General features: G+C 44.0%; 1 protein-coding gene across 1 annotated transcript in view; it reads left to right on the top strand.

Annotated features, from left to right (window-relative positions):
* The window catches only part of slc2a9l2 (solute carrier family 2 member 9, like 2), a 408,797-nt gene that overhangs the window by 334,563 nt on the left and 46,727 nt on the right, over positions 1-27,507 (top strand). The window contains exon 11 of the mRNA XM_078213118.1: positions 3,330-3,405. Coding sequence (XP_078069244.1) covers positions 3,330-3,405 — 76 coding nt within the window. The remainder of the gene's footprint in view (positions 1-3,329; positions 3,406-27,507) is intronic.

Consider the following 27,507-nt stretch of genomic DNA (forward strand, 5'->3'; position numbering starts at 1 on the left):
AAATGTACGCTGATACACACCCGAACAAATGTACACTGATACACACCCAAACAAATGTACGCTGATACACACCCAAACAAATGTACGCTGATACACACCCAAACAAATGTACACTGATACTCAGCCAAATAAATGTACACTGATACGCACCCAAACAAATGTACGCTGATACACACCCAAACAAATGTACACTGATACTCAGCCAAATAAATGTACACTGATACGCACCCAAACAAATGTACGCTGATACACACCCAAACAAATGTACACTGATACACACCCAAACAAATGTACGCTGATACACACCCAAACAAATGTACGCTGATACACACCCAAACAAATGTACACTGATACACACCCAAACAAATGTACGCTGATACACACCCAAACAAATGTACACTGATACGCACCCAAACAAATGTACACTGATACGCACCCAAACAAATGTACACTGATACACACCCAAACAAATGTACACTGATACACACCCAAACAAATGTACACTGATACACACCCAAACAAATGTACGCTGATACACACCCAAACAAATGTACACTGATACACACCCAAACAAATGTACACTGATACACACCCAAACAAATGTACACTGATACACACCCAAACAAATGTACGCTGATACACACCCAAACAAATGTACACTGATACACACCCAAACAAATGTACACTGATACACACCCAAACAAATGTACGCTGATACACACCCAAACAAATGTACACTGATACACACCCAAACAAATGTACACTGATACACACCCAAACAAATGTACGCTGATACACACCCAAACAAATGTACACTGATACGCACCCAAACAAATGTACACTGATACGCACCCAAACAAATGTACACTGATACTCACCCAAACAAATGTACACTGATACACACCCAAACAAATGTACGCTGATACACACCCAAACAAATGTACACTGATACTCAGCCAAATAAATGTACACTGATACGCACCCAAACAAATGTACGCTGATACACACCCAAACAAATGTACACTGATACTCAGCCAAATAAATGTACACTGATACGCACCCAAACAAATGTACACTGATACGCACCCAAACAAATGTACACTGATACGCACCCAAACAAATGTACACTGATACTCACCCAAATAAATGTACACTGATACTCACCCAAATAAATATACACTGATACTCACCCAAACAAATGTACACTGATACTCACCCAAATAAATGTACACTGATACTCACCCAAACAAATGTACACTGATACACACCCAAACAAATGTACGCTGATACACACCCAAACAAATGTACACTGATACTCAGCCAAATAAATGTACACTGATACGCACCCAAACAAATGTACACTGATACGCACCCAAACAAATGTACACTGATACGCACCCAAACAAATGTACACTGATACTCACCCAAACAAATGTACGCTGATACACACCCAAACAAATGTACACTGATACTCACCCAAACAAATGTACACTGATACTCACCCAAACAAATGTACGCTGATACTCACCCAAACAAATGTACGCTGATACACACCCAAACAAATGTACACTGATACACACCCAAACAAATGTACGCTGATACTCACCCAAACAAATGTACGCTGATACACACCCAAACAAATGTACACTGATACGCACCCAAACAAATGTACACTGATACGCACCCAAACAAATGTACACTGATACTCACCCAAACAAATGTACACTGATACTCACCCAAACAAATGTACGCTGATACACACCCAAACAAACGTACGCTGATACTCACCCAAACAAATGTACGCTGATACACAACCAAACAAATGTACACTGATACGCACCCAAACAAATGTACGCTGATACTCACCCAAACAAATGTACGCTGATACTCACCCAAACAAATGTACGCTGATACTCACCCAAACAAATGTACGCTGATACACACCCAAACAAATGTACGCTGATACACACCCAAACAAATGTACACTGATACGCACCCAAACAAATGTACGCTGATACGCACCCAAACAAATGTACACTGATACGCACCCAAACAAATGTACGCTGATACTCAGCCAAACAAATGTACGCTGATACACACCCAAACAAATGTACGCTGATACTCACCCAAACAATTGTACGCTGATACACACCCAAACAAATGTACGCTGATACACACCCAAACAAATGTACACTGATACGCACCCAAACAAATGTACACTGATACTCACCCAAACAAATGTACACTGATATTCACCCAAACAAATGTACACTGATACTCACCCAAACAAATGTACACTGATACACACCCAAATAAATGTACACTGATACTCACCCAAACAAATGTACACTGATACTCACCCAAACAAATGTACACTGATACGCACCCAAACAAATGTACGCTGATACGCACCCAAACAAATGTACACTGATACGCACCCAAACAAATGTACGCTGATACTCAGCCAAACAAATGTACGCTGATACACACCCAAACAAATGTACGCTGATACTCACCCAAACAAATGTACGCTGATACACACCCAAACAAATGTACGCTGATACACACCCAAACAAATGTACGCTGATACACACCCAAACAAATGTACACTGATACGCACCCAAACAAATGTACATGATACCCACCCAAACAAATGTACACTGATACACACCCAAACAAATGTACACTGATACTCACCCAAACAAATGTACGCTGATACACACCCAAACAAATGTACACTGATACTCACCCAAACAAATGTACACTGATACACACCCAAACTAGGGATCCATCACTCGGCTGATGCAGATATGGACTGCAGATTGTGAGATCCTGCAGATGGAGTGGATAAGCTGGAATGAGCTGGATGCAAAATAATTAAGAGTTCTGACCATCTTGACCACCAAGGGCAGTGAGTAACCACCTGCTCCGACTGGCCTTCCTCCAAGAGGGCACAAAGTTTTGCAAATACATGTTGCCATTTTGTAAATTGTGTTAATCAAAAGAAATAAGGACTCACTGATTTTTCCTCCCAAGATGCTCTGTACAATATGGCTGTTTGACTCATTCACGGTTGCACCTTCCAATGATACTAGTCCCAATAAGACCCAGCTTGGCTTTTCCCAGTGATAAGTATCAAGATTGTTTTCCTGAACAATGACATACAGTAGACATTAGACTTGTTATAATGGCAACACTAATATTATTGAGTGTGAGTGTTCTCCATTTGGAGGCAATGTTGTGACTGTTTTCTAAAGATTTAAAGAAAATTACAAGTGATGGGGATGCTTCACACTGTGATTATATAACTTTGGATTTTTTTTCTACAGAGCAAAGTTTTCTGGATGCCTTATGTGAGTGTGATCTCCATTCTCGGCGTCATTGCATCATTCTGCATTGGTCCAGGTAAAGTTTAAAGTAAAATTACAGCAGCAACTGTTTTAATAATACCAGGTATACACATGATTGTTAACAACATTCACTGCGCAGGGTGCAGTTATATAATTGCTTTGATATGAAGATTTTTCGCTGAAGGAGAAATGAGAATAATGCCTGGAATCGCCATGGGAATCAAAAAAAAACCTGGAGAAATGTCGTCAACTACTAAAAATGGCGGTTTGTACAGCGTGTGAAAGGTTTCCATCGCTGAGTCATTGAAATTAGGCTGGAGAACCCAATGCTAATTCAGGGTGTATAACTCTAGAGTCTGGCATCAACCTTTATGTGGAGCAAAGAGTCCTTGGAACAGACATTTTCACATCATGTGAGTTTGGCATTTTGGGGAATATAACTCCAGTGAACTATCTTGGGAAAGTGTTTTAAGATTTTTAAGAAGGTGACATTCACACCTATGCTCTCAGCGCATTTAAACATTAATGAAAATTCAATGAGCCCCTGCATGCAATTTTAAGCCCTCATCCATTGGTATCTCTTTGACCAAGAGGGCAGCACGGTGGCACAGTGGTTAACCCAGCTGTCCCACAGTGTCAGGGACCCAGGTTCAATTTCAGCCTTGGGTGACTGTCTGTGTGTTGTTTGCATATTTTGCCCGTGACTGTGGGGGTTTCCTCCGGATGCTCCGGTTTCCTCCCACAGACCAAAGATGTGCAGATTAGGTGGATTGGCCATGCTAAATTGCCCCTTAGCGTCCCAAGATGTGTAGGTTAGGGTGATTAGTGGGGTAACTACGTGGGATTATGGGGATAGAGTCTGAGTGAGATGCTCTGTTGGAGAGTCAGTGCTGACCCAAAGGGCCGAATGGCCGCCTCCTGCACCAGAAGGATACTATGATTCTATAACTCGATTGGACTAAGAATGAGGTAAAACAAAAATTGAAATTCCTGTAAATACACGGAAAGTTCGTCAGCACCTGAAGGAGAAATGGTAAGTTACTCAATGTTATTTTCTGGGTATGAGTTGGCAGGGAAGGTTGGAGGGAGCCTCCTTTGCTATGTACTCAGAAAATTACCTCTGATGTTTCAAGCAGTGATCGTACATCAAATATGATCCAGATGCTGTAAGTTTTGAACCACTTCCTTAGCTACTAGTCTCAGACACAATGTACTCTTGATAAAAGTAGTGAAATCAAGTTTCGCATTGAGCAAAAACCTTAAACGGCTATCTTATTTTGCTGAATAATGTATGCATATGGTGACTCCCAGCAGATTAGACAAGTTATCAATATCATTAATAATGAAGCAGATTGTTGTCCAGCTTTAACATCGCATTTTTATCTCAAATTCCACCTTTTGTTGCAGAACATGAATAATTTGTGAGTACCTTACAGGCAAAGTATTAATTAACTCTGCCTCTACATCTTCCAGCTGTGCTAATTATGGTATTGACTAAGTCTTAACAAGTTGTCATTTGATTTAGTTGTGTAACTTCCTCTGTGCTAGATCAAAATAGACCTGTAAGTCCAATTATGGTGGTCACCTTTCTGTATACATAATAAAAATGTGATTCATATACTCATATATACATTATAACCATATTATAACCTCATTTGGATACATCTGAAATATTCAGAACAAAAGACTTTACCTATCTCTGACTTTCTGAATATGAAAATAACATATAAATCTATTTGTGAACTGACTTATCCAATAGGGATTGTTATCAACAAGCGAGAAAATCCAAAAAGGACTCCTAATTCTAAACATTTATTCAAGACATGTTGCCACTTTTTAAACCGGGGCGGCACAGTGGCACAGTGGTGCGCAATGCTGCCTCACAGCACCACAGACTTGGGTTCAATCCTGGCCTTGGGTGACTGTCTGTGTGGAGTTTGCATGTTTTCCCCATGTCTGCGTAGGTTTCCTCCAGGTGTTCCGGTTTCCTCTCTCAGTCCAAAGATGTGCAGGTTAGATTGATTGACCAGGATAAATTGCCCCTTAGTGTCAGGGTGATTAGCAGGGTAAATACGTGGGGTTATGGGAATAGGGCCCAGGTGGGATTGTTGTTGCTGCAGGCTCAATGGGCCGAATGGCCTCTTTCTGCACTGTATGGATTCTATTCTATAAGTCAAAAGAAATAAAGACTCACCAATCTTTCCTCCAAAGGTGCTCTATACAATATGGCTGCTTGACTAATTCATGGTTGCATCTTCAAATGATACCAGCTCCAGTAAGACCTGCCTTGGCTTTTCTCAATGATAAATATCAGGATTGTTTTCCTGAACTATGTCCGCAGACAGTAGGCATTAGACTTGTTATAATAGCACCATTAATATTCCTGAGTGTCAATGTTCTCCATTTGGAGGTAATATTGCACTGTAATTGTTTTCTTATGATTTATGAAGAAAATATATGTCTTAAGTGACAAAGTAACAAGTGAGAAATGACTGCAGTAAGGTGGAAAACTTCTGCCAAAGTTGCTGGTAGATCACCTCTGTGACATCAGAAGAGGCTATTGGGTATTTAAATGGATCGTTTTCAGGTTCAAAAACTGTAAGTAGTGGAATTCCTCAGGGCTTAGCGCTGGGGCCTCAACTACTTACCATCTAAATGAATGACTTGGATGAAGGAACCAACTTTATTGTAGCCAAATTTGCAGATGATATAAAGATAGGTAGGAAAGTAAGTTGTGAGGAGGATACAAAGAGCTTGCAAAGGGACTTAGACAGATAAAGTGAGTGGACAAAAAATTGTCAGATGGAGTATAGTGTGAGAAAATCTCTGGTTGTCCTCTTTGGCGGGAAGTTTTGAAAGACAAAATATTTAAATGGAGAGAAATTGCAGAATTTTTTCAGGAGAGAGATTTGGGTGTCCTTATACATGAATCACTAAAAGTTATCATGTGGTACAAGAAGTAATTAAGAAGGCAAACGGAATGTTGGTCCTTATTGAAAGGGGGATTGAGTATAGAAGTAGGAAAGGTTTGCTACGACTGTACAGGGCATTGATGAGACCAAACCTAGAGAACTGTAGAGAGTTTTAGTCTCCTTGTTTAAGAAGGGACATGTTCAGAGGCGGAAGCAGTTTAGCAATGGTTCACTAGTCTGATTTTTGGGAGGAAATGGTTGTCTTTTGAGCAGAGATTGAGCAGGTTGGGCCAATAATCATTGGAGTTCATATAAGATTTTGAGGGGGCTTGCCAAAGTAGATGCTGAGAAAATGATTTCCCTCATGGGGGAATCTAGAACTAGGGGCAGAGTTTCAAAATAAGGATTTTCCAATTTAAATAGGAGATGAGGAGGAAGTTCAAGTCATTAGGTCTTTGCAATTTTTTTCAAAAGCAACAAATGGAGACTGGGTCATTCAAGGCTGAGTTAGAGGGTTTTGATCTACAAAGTCGTCAGGGGTTATTGGGGGAAGTTAAGAAATTTGAGTTAAGGCCTCATTCAGATCAGCCATCAACTCATTGAATAGCAGAGCAGGTCCGACAGGCTACATTTATTACTTGTATCACATGTAGGCTTACGTTAACACTGCAATGAAGTTACTGTGAAAATCCACTAGCCGCCACATTCATATTTGGGTTCACTGAGGGAGAATTTAGCAAGACCATTGCACCTAACCAGCACGTCTTTCGGATTGTGGGAAGAAACCGGAGCACCGGGGAAAACCCATGCAGACACGGGGAGAACTTGCAGACTCCGCACAGACAGTGAGCCAAGCCGGGAATTGAACCCGGGTCCCTGGCACTGTTTGATTTGATTTATTATTGTCGCATGTATTAATATACAGTGTAAAGTATTGTTTCCTGTGCCAAAACATATTGTACATTGAGAAGGGAAGAAGAAGGTGCAGAATGTAATTTTACAGTCATAGCTAGGGTGTAGAGAAAGATCAACTTAATATAAGATAGGTCCATTCAAAAGTCTGATGGCATCAGGGAAGAAGTTGTTCTTGAGTCAGTTGGTACATGACCTCAGACTTTTGTATCTTTTTCCTGATGGAAGAAGGTGGAAGAGAGAATGTCCAGGGTGCATGAGGTCCTTGATTATGCTGGCTGCTTTTCCGAGGCAGCGAGAAATGTAGACGGAGTCAACGGATAGGAGGCTGATTTGCATAATGGGCTGGGCTTTTTTCACATTCCTCCGTAGTTTCTTGCGGTTTTTGAAGAGCAGGAGCCATACCAAGCTGTGATACAAGCAGAAACAATGCTTTCTATGGTTGATGAGAGTCTTAATGGACAGGCCAAATTTCCTTGGCCTCCTGAGAAAGTAGAGGCGTTGGTGGGCTTTCTTAACTATAGCATTGGCGTGGGGAGACCAGAACAGGTTGTTGGTGATCTGGATAACTAGAAACATGAAGCTCTCGTCCATTTCCATCCATCCCCGTTAATGTACTCAGGGGCATGTCCTCCACTATGCTTCCTGAAGTCGATGACTATCTCCTTCGTTTTGTTGATATTGAGGGAGATATTATTGTCATCGCACCAGTTCATCAGATTCTCTATCTCATTCCTGTACTCCGTTTCATCATTGTTTGAGATCCAACCCACTACAGATTGAAAGAAATTGTTCCTACTGGTGGAAGGATGAAGAACCAGAGGGCTTAGATTTAAGGTAATTGGCAATAGAAACAATGGCGACATGAGGAAAATTGTTTTCATGCAACAAATAGTTTGAATCTGGAACACACTGGCTGAGAGTGTGGTGGAGACAGATTCAATTAGGATTTTGAAAAGGGAAATGGATCATTACCTGAAAAGGAAAAATTAGAAGGGTTATGGGGAAAAAGGCAGGGAACTTGGGGAATTCTCGTTTAGAGGACTAGCACAGACATGATGGGCCAAATGGTTTCCTTCTGTTCTGTAACCATTCTATACAGCACCCTGCTTATGAATAATATACATTTAACCAAAGGTTAGATGGTATAATGATACAATTGATCACATGCTTAAAATGATTGGTGTTAAGAGCTATAGTTATCGGAGCGATATATTTTATTCAGTGAGTGCAGCTTAGCTCTCAATTACAAGTGCAGGTAAATTGCTACTGAGCGAAAGTTAGGTCTGAGTACTACAGTATTTAAGTAAGTAAAAGTAAATGTTTTTATTAGTCTCCAGTAAGGCTTACATTATCACTGCAATGAAGTTACTGTGAAATTACCGGCAAACTAAGTGCTCTTAAAGGACTGAACATGTTCCAGTGCCAAAATTGGGAAAGCTGTCTCACAACCGAGTCAAGCAACAGTATAGTCATACTCGTGGAATCATACCTTACAGATAATGTCCTAGATATCACCATCACAATCCCCTGGTATGTCCTGTCCCACCAGCAGGCGTGGCAGCACAATGGTATACAGTCCTGAGGGACTCTGGACCCCATGAGGTCTCATAGCACCAGGTCAAACATAGGCAAGGAAACCTCCTACTGATTACCATGTACCGTCCCCCTCAGCTGATGAATCAGTACTTCTCCAAGTTGAACACAACTTGGAGGAAGCAGTGAAGGTGGCAAGGCCACCTTCACCAAGAGTGGCTTGATAGCACCACCACAGACTGAGCTCGCTGAGTCATAAAGGACATTGCTTCTTGACTGGGATTGCGCCAGGTGGTGAGGGAACCAACAAGAGGGAAAAAACATACTTGACCTCATCCTCACCAACCTGCCTGCTGCAGATGCATTTGTCCATTATCAATAGGCATGACCACCATACAGTCCTTGTGGCATGGCCACTGTGCTAAATGGGATAGACTTCAAACAGATCGAGCAACTAAAAACTGAGCATTTATGAGGTGCTGTGGACCATCAGCAGCAGCAGAAATGTACTTAACCACAATCTGTAACCTCATGGCCCAGCATATCCCCCACTCTACCATTACCACCAAGCCAGGGGATCAGTCCTGGTTCAACGAAGAGTGAAGAGGGCATGCCAGGAGCGGCACTAGGCATAACTAAAAAATAGGGGTCAACCTGGTGGAGCTACAGCACAGGACTACTTGTGTGCCAAACAGCATAATCAACAAGTAATAGGGCTAAGAAATTCCACAACCGACAGATCAAATCTAAGCGCTGCAATCCTGCCACATCCAGCTGTGAATGGTGGTGGACAACTCACTGGAGGAGGAGGCTCCACAAATATCCCCATCCTCAATGATGGAGGAGCCCAGCACATCAATGGAAAAGATAAGGTTGAAGCATTCGCAGCAATCTTCAGCCAGAAGTACCGAGTGGATAATCCATCTCGGACTCCTGCAGTGGTCTCCAGCGTCACAGATGCCAGCCTTCAGCCAATTAGATTCATCCAACATAATATCAAGAAATGGCTGAAGGCACTGGATACAATTTTCCAGCAGCAGTACTGAAGGCTTGTGCTTCAGGACTAGCTATGCTCTTAGTCAAGCTGTTCCAGTAGCTACAACACCAGCATCTAACTGGTAATGTGGAAAGTTGCCCAAGTCTGTCCTGTAAACTAGACCAGGTTAAAGTCCAACAGGTTTATTTGGTAGCAAAAGCCACACAAGCTTTCGGAGCCTTAAGGCTCCGAAAGCTTGTGTGGCTTTTGCTACCAAATAAACCTGTTGGACTTTAACCTGGTGTTGTTAAACTTCTTACTGTGTTTACCCCAGTCCAATGCCGGCATCTCCACATCCTGTAAACTAGAAGCAGGACAAATCCAACCCAGCCAATTACTGCCCCCTTAGTCTACTTTTGATCATCAGTAAAGTTATGGAAGGGTCATCAACAGTTAAATCTCTTGCTATCAATCTTGGGGGTTACCATTGTCCAGAAACTGAACTGGACTAGCCTTATAAATACTATGGCTACAGGAGCAGGTCAGAGGCTAGGAATCCTGTGGTGAGTAGCTTACCTCCTGACTTCCCAAAGCCTGTACATGATCTACAAGGCACAAGTTAGGAGTGTGATGGAATACTCTCCACTTGCCTGGATGAGCGCAGCTCCAACAACATTAAAGAAGCTCGTCACCATCCAGGACAAAGCAGCCTGCTTGATTGGCACCTCTTCAAAGCACATTCACTCCCTCCATCACCGACAAACAGTGGCAGCAGTGATTACCATCTACAAGACGCACTTCAGGAACTCACCTAGGTTCCTTAGGCAGCAGCTTCCAAACCTTTCGCTACCATCTAGAAGGACAAGGGCATCTGATAAGTGAGAACACCACCACCTGGAAGTACCCCTCCAAGCTAGTCACCATCCTACTTGAAAATGTATTGCCATTCCTTCACTGTCAATGGGTCAAAATCCTGGAACTCCCTCCCTAACAGCACTGTAGGTGTATTTACACCTTAGACTGCAGCAGTTCAAGAAGGCAGCTCACCTCCACATTTATCACAGGTCCCTAAATGAATTGACTGGCATTCCCATAGCTCAAAGTTATTAGTTGTACCAATTTTGTCATTCAGGATCTGATGTAGAATGTTGTGCCTTGTGTGAATTAGAATGGGATTTCAGTCTTTCAAAGTCTAGCTCAAGTGTGGTTATCAACATAGAATAAAGCAGATGAATGTTTGTTTTCCTGGAATTTTTGTGTTTTCAAGGCATTTGACTGCACCACCTTAACATAAAACAGTCGGATAGCTCCTGAGAGAACAAGCCCCTCCATAACCAACCAGAGAGTGAGTGATTTTGCGACTGAGATAAACTATTATCATTAATCATACCACTAGAACCTTGAAGCTGTACTTCAAATATCTCAACTATTCCCTTCAGGATTAAGAGTTATTGTCAATGGTTACATGCTTTAATTTCATTCACTTTTTGAAATCTGACTTTTGATATGTTACAACAAATTCAAAGTGATTCCCACGTGGAAAAATAAATATTCTGGTTGGCTGCAGGATTTCACTGATAAATTGCTAGGATTTAGAGTCGATAGCTCCAATTGAAGAGTTACCACTAGAGCCTTAAAATGCTGTGATTGCAAAGATCAAACAGGTCAGATAATCCTCCAACGCCTTGGACCTGAGTCAGTCACTGTTGTCGTTGACTGCTCCTTCCTGCAGCTTTGCACTTTTACTGACATTTGTGTTGGGAGTCTTAATAGTCTAATGTGATACCAGATTGAGAGACAGGCTGCTGATTTCTTCTATCCAGTAAGAGTTTTAACAACACCAGGTTAAAGCCCAACAGGTTTATTTGGTAGCAAATACCATTAGCTTTCGGAGCGCTGCTCCTTCATCAGATGGAGTGGAAATGTGCTCTCAAACAGGGCACAGTTCAAATCTCCACATCGATTTCTTCTATCACCAGGGATACCATAATGCTGGGCACTCCATCTCTTAGTGCAAGTCGGCTGATCCATCTAAGAACACAATATTGAGCACAATATTGGAGATGTGTAAATTAGTGCTGCACGGCAGATTCTGTGAGAGAAGCCATCACATTGAAACTGTCTGAGAAATGGGCAGCACGGTGGGACAGTGGTTAGCATTGCTGCCTCATAGCGCCATGGACCTGAGTTCAATTCCAGCTTTGGGTGACTGTGCAGAGTTTGCAAATTTTCCCCGTGTCTGCATGGGTTTCCTCCGGGTGCTCCAGTTTCCTCCCACAGTCCAAAGATGTGCAGGTTAGGTGGATTGACTATGCTAAATTGATCCTTAGTGTCAGAGGGATTAGCAGAGTAAATGCATGGGGTTGCGGGGATGGGGCTTGGGTGGGATAGTTGGCGGTGCAGACTCGATGGGCCGAATGGCCGCCTTCTGTACTGTAGGGATTCTATGATTCTAAAAGCGCCTCTGTAATTGAAGCTTAAAGTCTCTCTCAGCAATGGACTGAAGATGATAACTGCGCCCATTGTACCCCAGCCATTGTGAGACTGTTGCGGATGTCATAATCATTGCTATCAACCCCCTGGCAGACTATGCAGATGTGGGCCAGCTAGCTTCTGGCGGAAATCCCGATGATTCAGTGAATGGGGCATCAGACCCGTCACGATTCTCCCAGCCCGCTGCACGGTGGGTGGGAGCCAAATTAATATTCATAAAGACACATTTAAATGTCATTACCGGCTTTTTGTCGTCTTGATTTTTTTGTGGATGCGGAGAAAACATTTACATTCTACCAGGCTCCTGCCTTTTCTGCTGTACCACACACTAGTGGCAAGAAATCACGAAGTGTGACTCCTCTCTGTCTCATTCAATCAAGTGGGGCTTCTGGAAGCTGAATAATTAACCTGATTCCCTTCACTCTGATAATAACCTGCTCTTCAACAACTTTGCTCAATTAGCAGTTACACCAGCCTTTCAAATACCACTTCAGAGAGCTCAACTCCTCAACAGCACCTGATTACAATTCTCACCTCATGATGAGGATAATTGATTCTTCCATTTCATTGTTTGACCTGTTGTTTGGGAGACACAGCCGACATTTTAAGTCAAGAACTGATCAAAGGATTAGTCAAAATTAGTCCAGAGGTGTTTTTACAATACACTTCCAAAACATGCTGATATTACCATGGATATAATGCCAATCAAACGATTTAAAGTTGAGAAGTAGATAACAAATGGATGGATGGATGGATGAAGGGACTGAAGGTCTGGTTGCTAATTGCTGATGACACTCGATAGGTAGGGAAACAAGATGTGAAGGGGACATAAGGAGGTTACAAATGGATAGGTCAAGCATGGGGGCAAAGATTGGCAAATAGAGTATAATGTAATATATAATTAGTATAATGTATATAATTGTAAAAGTAGAGAGGTTATGCTTCAGTTGTACAGTGCACTAGTGAGACCACATCTGGAGCAATGTGCACGTTGTTGGTCTCCTTACTGAAGGAAGGACGTAAATGTTCGGAGAAGGTTATTGGACTAATACATGGAATGGGAGGGTTGCCTTATGAGGAAAGGTTGTATCCATTGGTTTTTATGATGTGGAGATGCCGGCATTGGACTGGGATATGCACAGTAAGAAGTCTCACAACACCAGGTTAAAGTCCAACAGGTTTATTTGGTAGGAGCTTTCAGAGCGCTGCCCTTTCATCATCACCTGATTTTGGTGCCATTGGTTTTTGGAAGAGAAGAGGCAATTTGATTGAAACATGTCAGATCCTGAGGGGGCTTGACAAGACTAATGCAAAATGGATGTTTCTTCTTGTGAGTGGTGGCCATGATGTGGAAATGCTGGTGTTGGACTGGGGTGGACAAGATGAGAGGTCACACAATACCAGGTTATAGTCCAACGTGACGAAGGAGCAGCGCTCCGAAAGATTGTGATTTCAAATAAACCTATAACCTGGTGTCGGGTGACCTCTCATCTTGTCCTTTTGTGAGAGAATCTAGAACTAGGGGTCACTGTTTAAAAATTAAGGGGTCGCTCATTTAAGATAAGAGATGAGGAGAAATTGTTTGTCTCAAAGAGCCATGAGTCTTTGGAACTCTCTTCCTCAAAAGATGGTAATAGCAGGGTCTTTGAATATTTTTTTAGATAAAGATTTTTCATAAGCAAGGGGTGAAAGGTTATTGGGAGTAGGTGGGAATGTGGGGTTGAGGTTGCAATCCGGTTATGATCTTATTCAGAAGTCTCACAACACCAGGTTAAAGTCCAACAGGTTTATTTGGTAGCACAAGCTTTCGGAGCGCTGCTTCTTCATCAGGTGAGTGGGAGTTGTGTTCACAAACTGGGCATATATAGACACAAACTCAATTACAAGATAATGGTTGAAACACGAGTCTTAACAGGTAATCAAGTCTTTACAGGTGCAGGCAATGCGAGTGGAGAGAGGGTTAAATACAGGTTAAAGAGGTGTGAATTGTCTCAAGCCAGGACAGTTAGTGAGATTTTGCAAGCCCAGGCAAGTCGTGGTGGTGGCAGATAGTGTGACATGAACCCAAGGTCCCGGTTGAGAAACAACATTTCAGAAGACGAATGATCCCAAGCCATTCCAGCACCGTCTCTGACCCACTGCCCCTCCCCCATTCCAGCATCATCTCCGACCCACTGCCCCTCCCCCATTCCAGCACCGTCTCCGACCCACTGCCCCTCCCCCATTCCAGCATCGTCTCCCACCCACTGCCCCTCCCCCATTCCAGCATCATCTCCGACCCACTGCCCTTCCCCCATTCCAGCATCATCTCCCACCCACTGCCCCTCCCCCATTCCAGCATCATCTCCCACCCACTGCCCCTCCCCCATTCCAGCATCATCTCCCACCCACTGCCCCTCCCCCATTCCAGCATCGTCTCCGACCCACTGCCCCTCCCCCATTCCAGCATCGTCTCTGACCCACTGCCCCTCCCCCATTCCCAGCATCTCCCACCCACTGCCCCTCCCCCATTCCAGCATCGTCTCCGACCCACTGTCCTTCCCCCATTCCAGCACTGTCTCCCACCACTGCCCCTCCTCCATTCCCAGCATCTCCCACCCACTGCTGCTCCCCCATTCCAGCACTGTCTCCCACCACTGCCCCTCCTCCATTCCCAGCATCTCCCACCCACTGCTGCTCCCCCATTCCAGCACTGTCTCCCACCCACTGCTGCTCCCCCATTCCAGCACTGTCTCCCACCCACTGCTGCTCCCCCATTCCAGCACTGTCTCCCACCCACTGCTGCTCCCCCATTCCAGCACTGTCTCCCACCCACTGCTGCTCCCCCATTCCAGCACTGTCTCCCACCCACTGCTGCTCCCCCATTCCAGCACTGTCTCCCACCCACTGCCCCCCCCATTCCAGCATCGTCTCCGAACCACTGCCCCTCCCCCATTTCCAGCATTGTCTCCCATCCACTGTCCCTCCCCCATTCCAGCACTGTCTCCCACCACTGCTCCTCCCCCATTCCCAGCGTCTCCCACCCACTGCCCCTCCCCATTCCCACACGGTCTCCCACCCACTGCCCTTCCCCCATTCCAGCACTGCCTCCCACCCATTGCCCCTCCTCCATTGCAGCACTCTCTCCCACTCATTGCTGCTCCTCCATTTCCTGTACTGTCTCCCACCCACTGCCCCTCATCTATTCCAGCATCATCTCCCACCCACTGCCCCTTCCCCATTCCAGCACTGTGTCCCACCCACTGCCCCTTCCCCATTCCAGCACTGTGTCCCACCCACTGCCCCTTCCCCATTCCAGCACTGTCTCCCACCCACTGCCCCTCCCTCATTCCCAGCATCATCTCCCACCCACTTCCCCTCCCCCATTCCCAGCATCTCCCACCCACTGCCCCTCCCCCATTCCAGCACTGTCTCCCACCCACTGCCCCTCCCCATTCCCATCATCTCCCACCTACTGCCACTCCCCATTCCAAGATCATCCCCCACTCACTGCACCACCCCCATTCCAGCATCATCTCCCACCCCCTGCCCTCCCCCATTCCAAACATCTCTCACCCACTGCCACTCCCTCATTCCTGCATCTCCCACCCACTGCCCCTCCCCCATTCCAAGCATCTCCCACTCACTGTCACTCCCCCATTCCCAGCATCTCCCACCCACTGCCCCTCCCCATTCCCTGCCCTGTCTCCCACCCACTGCCCCTCCCCCATTCCCAGCATCATCTCCCACCCACTGCCCCTCCCCCATTCGCAGCATCATATCCCATTCCCTGCACCATCTCCCACCCAGTCCCCCTCTCCCATTCGAAGAGCCGTTTTCTCTTAATATATGCTAATACTTCCTTACACTCCTGTAAGGATCCCCAACAAATCTACATAATTGCTGAAAAAATGTATTTTGTCAAATCTTTTCATTTTGCACTCATCGGGTCATTTGCATTAATACCAATATCAAGGGAAACAGCATTTTTACATTGTATGACAGTGCGAATTGGTTGGCAAGTGGTCTCTGTTTTGTAGAGGCATTGACATGGAAAATGCACAAGTTATTGGTGACTGATAGTTAACTGCCAAACATTGTTTGAAAATTTAAATCAGGCAGCTACTCCAATTGCACAAGGCATTGTCCTGAGCAATGAACCAGTGAATGGCTGTCACTTAGTTTGTTTAGCTGAAACAGGTGCAATGTATGTATCTGTTCTTTCTGTTTGTAAAGAACAGGGCCCTGTGTATTAATAATATATGTAGCTTCCAGTACACAACTTAAACTGGTTGTCAGTGCAATTTTTAGTACACTGAAGATTATTTAGCAAATGTTGTCCAGTTGCAGAATCACACCTAGGCCGCGATTCTCCCATCCACGCCCACCACTTTTCTGGCGGGTCCAGCCGGGAGAGACACGTCTGTGGCCTTGAACGGGGATTTGCGCATGTGTGGGGAATGCATACGCATCTCCCAGAGCCGGCGAGCAGTCACCCGCCAGACCACGCTGGAAACCGGCGGGAAGGCAGGTAAGTTATTTAAATCTTTTTAAAATCTATTTTAAATATGTAGATTAGTTAATTATTGGGACCTTTCAGATCCCAATCGAATCTCCCACCCCGCCAGGAGTACTTCATTCCGGTTGGGTTCAGACTAGCTCCCCACGTTCAGGGAACTAGTGGGAGACCCTGCCGGAATGAATGGGGGCAATCGGGGGCCCCCCAGGGGGTCAGGCAACGTGGGCGTGGTGCCCCCTGAGCATGCCAGCCTGTGCCCCCTGGTACTGCCCAAGGGGAAAAGTGCCCATGTCCAGGGTGCACCTTAGCAGTGCATCGGGCAGTGCCAAGGGGGCGGGGCCTATTGTGGACAGTGCCTGTGTGTGATCGGTAGGAGTGGGGGGGTCCTGCTGCCACTCTGCATTGGGATCAGTCTGGGATGGAGGGAAGACAGCGATTGGGGTGGGCTGGAGGGTCTGCCGGGGGAGGGGGGCTGCCTCTGGGGGGAGGTGCCTGCCTCAGGGGGTTCTGAACCCAGTAGGGGTCAACGGGGTGGGGGGTGGGGGGATCGCCACTGTTGGGGGGTGGGGCCTGGGCATCGGGACGCTCCGGGATGGGGGGGCGGGGTCAGGCCCGGAAATTGTGGGGGGCCGTGATTGGGCCGGGGGGGGGGGGGAGCTGGAGGGGCAACACTGTGGGGGTCCCAGGCTAGCCAGCGATCGGGCTGGCCCAACGGGAGTTTGACAGTTTGGGATCACTGCGCATGCGCAGAGTTCCGGAGCTGTCAGACTCCGGCACGAATAGGCCCCGCTCTCCTGGGGTTTTAATGAGATTCACTACTGGGCCCTCTGCATTGCAGAGTGCAGAGATTCGAGTGAGAAATTGGCCTGTCAGAACTGGCTCGATCTAGAAGAGTTTTGCCGCCAATTCAGCACATTTTGGAGAATCACCGCCCCCCCCTCCCCCACCCCAGTTTTGGAAACCATGTTTTGAGTTTTGTAAGCACAGGCCGATTGGGTATGGTCTGTACCTTGCCCATTGTGGACTGTGACTGGGACATGCTGTTTGATATAAGCCACCAGTGTTTGGGATATATGGCCTATGTACTTAGAATCACTCTGGCACTGAAATTCATATACAATATTACTAATTAGTGTAATAGGCAGAACATCCTTTTGGCTTGATGCAGCATTCTGTTAGTGGTGAATTCCATTTGTGTTGTTAGTGCATAGTGGCAGCGTGAAACACTCAGTTTCACCTGGTGCTCAGATTTTTGAGATACCTTGTCCTTCCACAATAATCTGAGGTATACTGGGCACTCTTCAGGGCAAAGGTGATGGCTTTAGGCCCATTTATGGGTTTGCGTGATATACAGCATGAAATGATCAATCAAGGTAGCTGTTATCCCGCAGGATATCCTGAATGCACCATAATTCAGCATCATGCTTACATGTGAGCAAAAGACTTGGGCCCTATTTACAAGGTTGCGAATAAGAAAGTCATGTTTGACTAATTTACTGGAATTTTTTGAGGATATAACGAGTGCAGTTGACAGAGGGGAACCGGTGGATGTGGTGTATCCACATTTCCAGATTTCCAGAAGGCATTCGATAAGGTGCCTCACAAAAGGTTGCTGCATAGGATAAAGGTACACGGAGTTGGGGGTAAAGTGTTAGCGTGGATTGAGGATTGGCTATCTAACAGAAAGCAGAGAATCGGAATAAATGGGTGCTTTTCCGGTTGGCAATCAGTGACGAGTGGCGTGCCGCAGGGATCGGTGCTGGGGCCTCAACTATTTACCATAAAAATAGACGATCTGGAGGAGGGGACCGAGTGTACGGTAACAAGGTTTGCGGTTGACACAAAGATGAGTGGGAAAGCAAATTGCGTGGAGGACACAGAGAGTCTGCAGAGAGATTTGGATAGGCTAAGTGAGTGGGCAAGGATCTGGCAGATGAAGTATAACGTTGGTAAGTGTGAGGTTATCCACTTTGGAAGGAATAATAGTAAAATGGGCTATTATTTAAACGGTGAAAAATTACAACATGCTACTGTGCAGAGGGACCTGGGGGTCCTTGTGCATGAATCACAAATGCTCAGTTTGCAGGTGCAGCAGGTAATCAAGAAGGCAAATGGAATGTTGGCCTTTATCGTGAGAGTGATGGAGTATAAAAGCAGGGAGGTCTTGCTGCAACTGTACAGGGTACTGGTGAGGCCGCACCTAGAGTACTGTGTACAATTTTGGTCCCCTTATTTAAGAAAGGGTATATTAGCTTTGGAGGGGGTACAGAGAAGGTTCACCAGGTTGATTCCAGAGATGAGGGGGTTAGCTTATGAGGAGAGATTGAGTAGACTGAACCTGTACTGATTGGAGTTTAGAAGGTTGAGGGGAGATCTTATAGAGACATATAAGATAATGAAGGGGCTAGACAGGGTAGAAGCAGCAAGGTTATTTCCACTTAGAATGGAAACAAGAACTAGGGGGCATAGCCTCAAAATACGGGGGAGTCAATTTAGAACAGAGTTGAGGAGGAACTTCTTCTCCCAGAAGGTAGTGAATCTTTGGAATTCTCTGCCCAATGAAGCAGTAGAGGCTACCTCGTTAAATGTGTTTAAGTCACAGATAGATAGATTTTTAACCATTAAGGGAATTAAGGGTTATGGGGAGCGGGCGGGTAAGTGGAACTGAACCCACTATCAGATCAGCCATGATCTTATTGAATGGCGGAGCAGGCTTGAGGGGCTAGATGGCCTACTCCTGCTCCTGTTTCTTATGTTCTTATGTAATCTTACAGTGTGTGAAACTGTAAGAATTTCAACGCGTGAAGATAGGCTTGCAGTCGACCATATAGAGAACCCCGAGGCAGATTTCTCAACTAATACGCTAAGGAAAGAGAGTTCCGATGATTGCTGTATTTCAAAACTAAATTTGAGTGCAGGATGGAACCCATTAAGACATGCCAGGACATTATTTCATGCTTCTACAGATATAAATATAGCAAACATATTATCCACATATCAGAAATATGCAAGGGGAGGGAGGTTAGATGTCAATCCATCAGAGACATGTTTCTCATGGAAGCCAACAAAGGTGTTTGCAAGAGCTGAGCCTTGAGGGGACCCCATGTTAACACCATTTATTTGGGCAAGCTGAACTGAATTGTGCGAGTTGTAGCATTCTTTAGCTCAATGTGTATTACCTCAGGCAATGGTAGCAAGTTTAGGTGACCAATATCTATGGGTTCCTTAAGTGGAACACACATGAATAGGCTAGCAATGGCAAGTGAGCATGTGGACACAACATTGCTACATGTTTGCATGTCCTGCATTGTCTTCCCCAAGGTGAAAGAACCCTTCACTGTGTATGTGGTAAATGTGTTTTAAACTGGTTGTAACAATTCACCCAACCATCCAGCCAATTCATGTAGAACCAGTCAGAGATAAGATAGGGTGTAAAGAGACACCACTTTTGTGTGTCTTTGGCAGCCCATACATACGCTGACATAGCGAGACATGAGGGAAAACCCTATCATATATATCATACAGAGGCTCATCACTCTTATTTTTTTAGCTTACTTTTGAGCAAGATCAGTTTGAATGGCCAGTTCATTGGTTACGAGTTTGGACCCATCATTAAGAATAATGTGCATTTTGTTGATATAGTTCACCTTATTAAGAATGGTGATTCCCGCCCTGTGTCAAGTTTACTGAAGTACACGTCTGGGTTGGTTTTAAGACATTCGCGTAGCATATGAAAATCAGACATTGTTTGAATCCCACAATACAAGGTGCTGGTTCAGTCCGGCACACTTTCAAGGATTCAGCCTTCAGTAGATGTTGGCTTGTGGTGTGAAAGGAGGAAATTGAACTCAGCAAATACCTATTCCCATTTGATCTGGGATAAAGGCACACCAAACTTGAAACCGTGCGCAAGAACAAACTCGTCGTTTTCTGAGAGTACGTAGTCAGAGAGATTGGTTTCACGTTTAGTGGTGCATTCTCCATGGCAATGCCTCGACCAATCAGAATCCACTTGCCAACCAATCAGTATTGTCTTCTCATGCAGTGTAAAGTTGTCGATTCCCCTGACATTGGTATCCTTGTAATTGTCCTGTTGAGTGCAATATGAAAAGCTTCAATGAAATGTCTTTTTTCAGCAATTCTCGAGTTCCCAAATAGCTCAATGCAAGTCAACGAACTGGATAAATCCTTAACTCTCTAACCTGGACTGTACACAAATGAACATTTGATTTTACCAGTCAGCTGAAGTAGAGGATTGAATGGTGCTTCATTCAGCTCATCAAACTGTCTTCCTCCTCCCCCTTCAGATGCCATGCCCTAACAGGGCAGTGGCAACCGTGCACTTCCATTGGATTGGTCCATGATTATGCTTGGCAAAGCACTGCAGTGGTTTGCTGCTGTCCTCTGCAGTGTGGCTGACCAGGAAATTCTCCCACTCTTAGCACCTGCCATCAGGCTTATAGGAAGGATTTACAGGCTGATAATCAACCTGTTTGGCCACATTATGAACTCACCTTCCCTGACCAGCAAGTCCTGAAGTGGGACTTGAACCTAGAGCTTCTGGTCCACAGGTGGAGATGCTATCACTGTATTACCAGACCTCCCTCAAGGTGCCTTATATAATTGAACTCCTGTTGAGTTTGATAGGCAAAATACTGGATGCTGGAAATCTGAAATAAAAACAGGAAATACTGGATAAACTCAGCAGGTCTGGCAGCATCTGTGGAGAGGGAAACAGTTAATGGGCAAGATTCTCCTGCCCCGATTCAGTGAACGGAGATTTGGCCGAGCGTCAAATTTTCTGTTCTCTCTGGCAGCGGCAGGGGGGTGTGAACGGCTGGAGAATTCTGGCCAATGTTTCAACTCTATATGGGCCTTCCATAGAACCGAAGAAAGGCCCTATTGAATTTGAGAGATCAAGCGTCAGATCAAGCCCAAGGTGGGGTACAATGCCTTATCTTGTCAGCTTGGATCTTGTTTGACTGTCTTGTGGTGACCATGAGTTGGATTCAATTGGATTTTGAATTTGGTTTTTGGAGCAAGCAAAGAATGGATTTGGACTTGCCTAGTCCATTCTGAGCATTGGCTTTGTAAGTTTAAGGACGAAGTAAAAAATGTTTTTTAAAATCCTCAATTAGGATACTTACTGGTTATTGAGTGAATGAATTAACCTTTTCTACCAAATTTTATTTACCTTTTCATTCATTCATTGGATGTGGGTATCACCAGCTGGGGCAGCATTTATTGCCCATCCCTGAGGACATTTAATAGCCAAACACATTGGTATGGATCTGGAGTCACATGTAGGCCAGACTGGGTAAGGACAGCAGATTTCCTACCCGAAAGCAAATCTTCAAAGAAGTCAAACACTAACAACTATTTATTGAGAATAACCCATAATTAATGCTCCTTAAATTAAAGCATTGAGTGTAGGTGTAAAAAATTATAGATTGGGTTACCAAGCAAATTGAAAAACAAACGATCAAGACAGCTATTTAACAAATGACATTACTTAGGTTACAAAAGTAATTAACTGTATAACAAATTGGAGGTCATTTTCTTAATTTGTAGTTGATATTAGTGTCTGTAATCACAGCAAATTGGTGAGACCCCTCCAGGAGCAAGCATCTGAGATAGCTGTCAAATTAATAGCTTTGGACAGCTCGCCTATTGAATGAATTAGAGTTTATCAGAGGTTTTTTAGCAATGTTTCCCAGACATATATGGCCTTGTCCTTATGGGCAGCAAGATCAAGTTGATTTTCTTCTTTCCATTAACTTCTGGAATGTCAAGTTAATGAACTTTATCAGAGTGGGGTTATCAGTTTCACTCTGTTCCAGCTGAGTCCACTTTAAGCTGTTCCCCTGTTGAGGCCGAGAAGTGTCTTTCACTATTCAGATTGAATTGGAGTTCACCTTTCTAATTCCCAAAGAGGATACTCGCAGCGACTGCTTCCTTATTTCCCAAGCCATGCATTCCCTTTCCAGTTATTTAAAAACCTTCCTTGCCAAGCCAACAAAGAAATCTGACAAATCATGTGACTATGTGTAACTATTTATTTATTAGTGTCACAAGAAGATTTACATTAACACTGCAATGAAGTTACTGTGAAAATTCCCGAGTCGCCAGTGCCTGTTTGAGTACACTGGGGGAGAATTTAGCATGGACAATGCACCTAAGCAGCACATCTTTCAGGAGGAAACTGGAGCACCCGGAGGAAACCCACGCAGACACGGGGAGAACGTGCAGACTCCGCACAGACAATGACCCAACCTGGGAATTGAACCCACGTCCCTGGCGCTGTGAAGTAGCAGTGCGAACCACTGTGCCATCTTATTGACTACAAACCATGATTACCCACAGCTCAAATTCAAACAATTAATATGCTTTTATAGTCATAGATAGGGTCACCTAACAAATTGGAATAGTAAGTGGACGAAGTTGCTTGACAAAAGAAGTCATGATGTGGAGATGCCGGCGTTGGACGAAGGAGTAGCACTCCGAAAGCTAGTGGCGTTTGCTACCAAATAAATCTGTTGGACTTTAACCTGGTGTTGTGAGACTCCTTACTGTGTTTACAAAAGAAATAACAGACTGTTGTACTGTAATTTAGCTTTTATCATTCAGTAATCAAATAAATAGATGGAGATTCAGATCTTGCTGTGCACTAACTGTTTATGAAGCATTTTGAAATTTCTCAAGGATGTGATTTGTTGAACTAAGACATTAAAACTCTTGAAATGGAAAAATGCATGTTCGCATTAGCTAATTAATCAAATCATCATTTTTGGAAAATGTATCAACTTTTTCAAATATCTTGACCACTGAGCTAACCACATTAATTCACAGTCATTATCACATGACATAATGCTTCATCTATTGCTCACAAAACATTCTTGTACAAAGTCAACTAATTATATAGTATGTAATGTTATATAGTACAATAGAGAGAATTTAAGATCATAAGAGCAGAAGTAGGCCATTGAAACATTGGCTCTATTTTCTCTCCACAGATGCTGTCAGACCTGCTGAGATTGTACAGCATTTTCTGTTTTTGTTTGAAGTTAATATACTGTTACAGCTTATAATTATTTCAGTCTCTTTTGTGGCAAGCCTGTACTTTCTTAAATGAAGTTAATGCTTTAGTTGAAATGAAGTTTTTGTAAAGTGCAGGATTTCTCAGCAGGTTTTGAGGTTTCTTTGTAGTTGTATTTCTAGGAGTTTGGTTCTCAGGTGAACTTTTTAACTGGGACAGATTGAGGGAGTACTTCTCTCTATTGGAATCTCTCACTTTCGATGTATTAGCTGTTAATTACCTTGGCTGCTTGATGGCTTGCAGCTAATTTGATGGTTTCAGGTGGAACTCTCTGCAAACAGCTTCTTCCTGGCTTTCAAAATGGTTCCCTCATTTTGTGACTTCTACGTGTACAAAGTCCTGTTTTCAAACGAAGGGTGGTGTGTATTTTAATTCTAATCATCCTGTGTTGTTGTTTGAAACCTTGAGATTCACTCAGTCTAATTTTGGATGAGAGAAACTACCATAATGGAAAGATGATAGGATCCATTCACATCCATCTTGCATACATTGAGTTTCGATGTCAGATTTTGTCCAGGGTGAAACAAAGGACAGGATTTTCCGGCCGTGCTTGCCCTGAAACTGGAAAATCCCGCCCGAGGTCAACAGCCCTTTCCTTGGTCTGCCCCTCGCCCGCTACGATTCCTGTGGTGGGCAGAATAGGAAATTTTGCCCCAAAGAGTTAGATTGGCTGGAATTCTATAAGTCATTTTGTGTTGATCCAGCCTTAAACAAAGGGATATGTAAATTCCCTGGATGGCTGTAAATGTCCATATTTAATTAGGCATTCGTTTGACACTTAAGACTATCTGAAGCTTAAAACACAATTTGTAGGAGCCATTTTAATATTCTGCGTGTCCAGCTTTTAAAAGTATTGACCGAAAGTTTATTGTATACTGGGATATGACATTATATTTAAATTGGATTGCACAAAGGTCCTTTTCATCATTTTTATTCCATTATGAGATCTCTGGGAAAACCAACAATAATTTACTTTATTAACAACATTGTCTCTAAAACTGTAGGATCAGTAGCTTGAGCTTTGTTTCTTATGTATGTGAGGCTGGTTACTTCAGCTGCATTCTACGATGGAATCGATACTTGGCGGCTAATCTCCAAGTCTGTGGAGGATAAATTTAACACACTGCATTGTAAAAGCGTCGTGGCCTTGATGATCAATGTAGAACAAATGTCAGGGCACAGTAGTCTCTTCATAAATTGGACGAGATTAGCCTGGTGCACCTGCATTAAACTTAGCTCTTTCAAGGTGTATTTAGCACAAAAGAACTGTCTAGGACATGATTTCCTGCATAAATTCCATCAACTACATTAATTAACATCTTCTAACTAAGTTATGCCGTGCATGCCTTAGCTCCTAATACAGCCTAACGGTCTGTTATGAGGCTGTTAACTCTACCCAGATCTAGTGCTCCTTTAAATCCCTCCTCCATCACTCAACAACTTGCTCACAACAGTGAGCATGTGTTCAGTGCAGAATTCTATATATGCCAAATCAATAACTCTCCATACAAAAGACCCCAGAGAGAAATTGTGCACAATTAGGACTGGCCTGGGAGAGTGTACTTCTAATGCAATCTACATTGGTAACACTCGAGATGAAGAGACTGTGGAAATACAGTCACAGAATAAGCTCCCAAGCAAGAAAAATAAACTGGTAAATTGTCCTATATCGATTTCGAAGTAACTAGCTATGCCTGATATCCTGTATTTGAAGTAGTCTAGAAAGAAATGTTTAAAGTGATGCCACACTGCCTGCTTTCATGTCTTCCTCATATTCCTTGACCAGGTCAATGGGACCCTTGGCAAATGTCATTGACCTTTCTTCTGATTCCATTAAGGCTCCAATAAAGTACAATAGCACAGAACTTACTCTTTTTAGGTGAAGTCATCAGGGATTTTCTGAAGTAAATGTTATTTGAGTGTGTCCCTGAAGGTTCCCTGATGTGTCTCAAATGTCCTTTTTGCAACTCTGGCAGCAGTAAATGTGAAAATGGGAATGTTCCTTTATGTAGTACTTAAAAATTGACACCAATGGTGTGACTACAGCCAAATGGATTGGCTATTATTAGAGGCTGTTAGCTGAAGTACTAACCACCAAAATATAGGCACCATCCCTTTAAAGAGCGTAAGCTGACATTTTAAGTGGCAATCAGCTGTTTCGCAAGCATTCCTAGCGCTGGTTTAACCTTTTTTGACAAGGTGGTGGCCTATGCTTAATGCAGGCTTAAGCAGCATTTCAGCTCAAGGCTTCCTCTTGGACCTTCAGAATATCTTTAGTGTCTCAAATCACCTTCCATTTCTCTCTGTGACAGGCACCAGCAGCAAGCTAAAACATGAGATGACCTTGCATCAGTGTTAGCTAAATAAAATTAGATTTGTAATTAAAATGTATTGTTTAGTCCAATGCAGTAATGATGCTTTTTCCATATCAAATCACATAAATATTGGCACAGCAGGCTGAATCATATTCTGGTGCAAATTGCTATAATTACAGATTATTGCATTAATTTCCAACAGCCACACATTCACTAACCTGGAAAATCACTTTATCACAAAGGACAATAACTTGCAGGTAATTACAGAAAAAAAATCAATGCTCAAGCAGGTGTAATTATATGTGAATCAGCACGGCTGAGACTAAATCAAACACAATAGATTCAATGTTTCTGGGGAGTGTGTGGGGAAGGCTTGAAAAAGCCAAAGAACATGGTAAAGTGGGAGGTACTGCCACAGTATGATTATTATAATTTTTATTTCAAGACCCTTGGGGTTGGTCCCCGAGCAACGGGGATATGGCAACATCAGGTCTTGGATTGGGGAGGTGGAGAGAGATCACGGTATGTCGAGGAGAGCAGGGGGGTGCAAAGGCTTCCTTTTGGGGCCAGGTTACAGCTGCTCTCCTGTCCCACAAGGAGTGCTGTTAAAGATGCATACCGAAGGAACACAAGCTCCTTTCTCTCTTTCACTGCCGGGTTTCCCAAGCCCTGAGAAAACCCATGCAGCACTATAAAGTGAAATCAGTCTTCCAGTTACACATAGGTAGGAGGACATATTGATGGTTAAGGGCCCTCATAACCAGGAAAGTGGGGTTGGGGAGGGGGGGTCACTGGGCCCAACAGGCAAGACCCGGTCAAGATGGAGGATTTTTGTGAGAATAGGCAACTCTGTGGGCAGGGGGGTTCCCATTACTGCTGGAGGCTTCATGAGCCAGAGTAACAGAAAGGAAACATCCTCTTCCCCCCCATTCCCAGAGTCTGCAGGGAGGCCACCAGGTTTTAAATGGTGGCTTTCCGGCCAGCTTAGGTTACCTGCCCCCCCCCCTTGACTAATTGCCAGCAGTGGGGGAAGATGCTCTTAATTGATTACTTAAGTGACTCAATTGGACCCTGGGCAAGGAGGCTGTTTGTCACTTTTTGTCATTGTATTTCTCCCAACGTATACCCTATTTCCAATCTTCCTTTTTGTTCATCCATCCCTTCCCTCCTTTCCCTGCTTCAGCTCACCAGTTATCCCGTCAAAAGCCCAGTGCTCAGAGAGGATGGGCTCTGATTGGCCAATTTGATTTTTTGTTCTTCTATGATTTGTGGCTATTCTTTCTTGAGCTTCTGCTTCTTCAGCACATTTACATGCACATTTCAGCTTGCACGCTTTTGTAAAAAAAGGCTGCCTTTTTTTCATGTGGAACTTCTGCAGACCCTCTCATGGAACACCAGAGTTCCGGCGACCCCAGTTTG

Source organism: Mustelus asterias, chromosome 1 (genome assembly GCF_964213995.1).
Source record: "Mustelus asterias chromosome 1, sMusAst1.hap1.1, whole genome shotgun sequence".
Classification (NCBI taxonomy): Eukaryota; Metazoa; Chordata; class Chondrichthyes; order Carcharhiniformes; family Triakidae; genus Mustelus; species Mustelus asterias.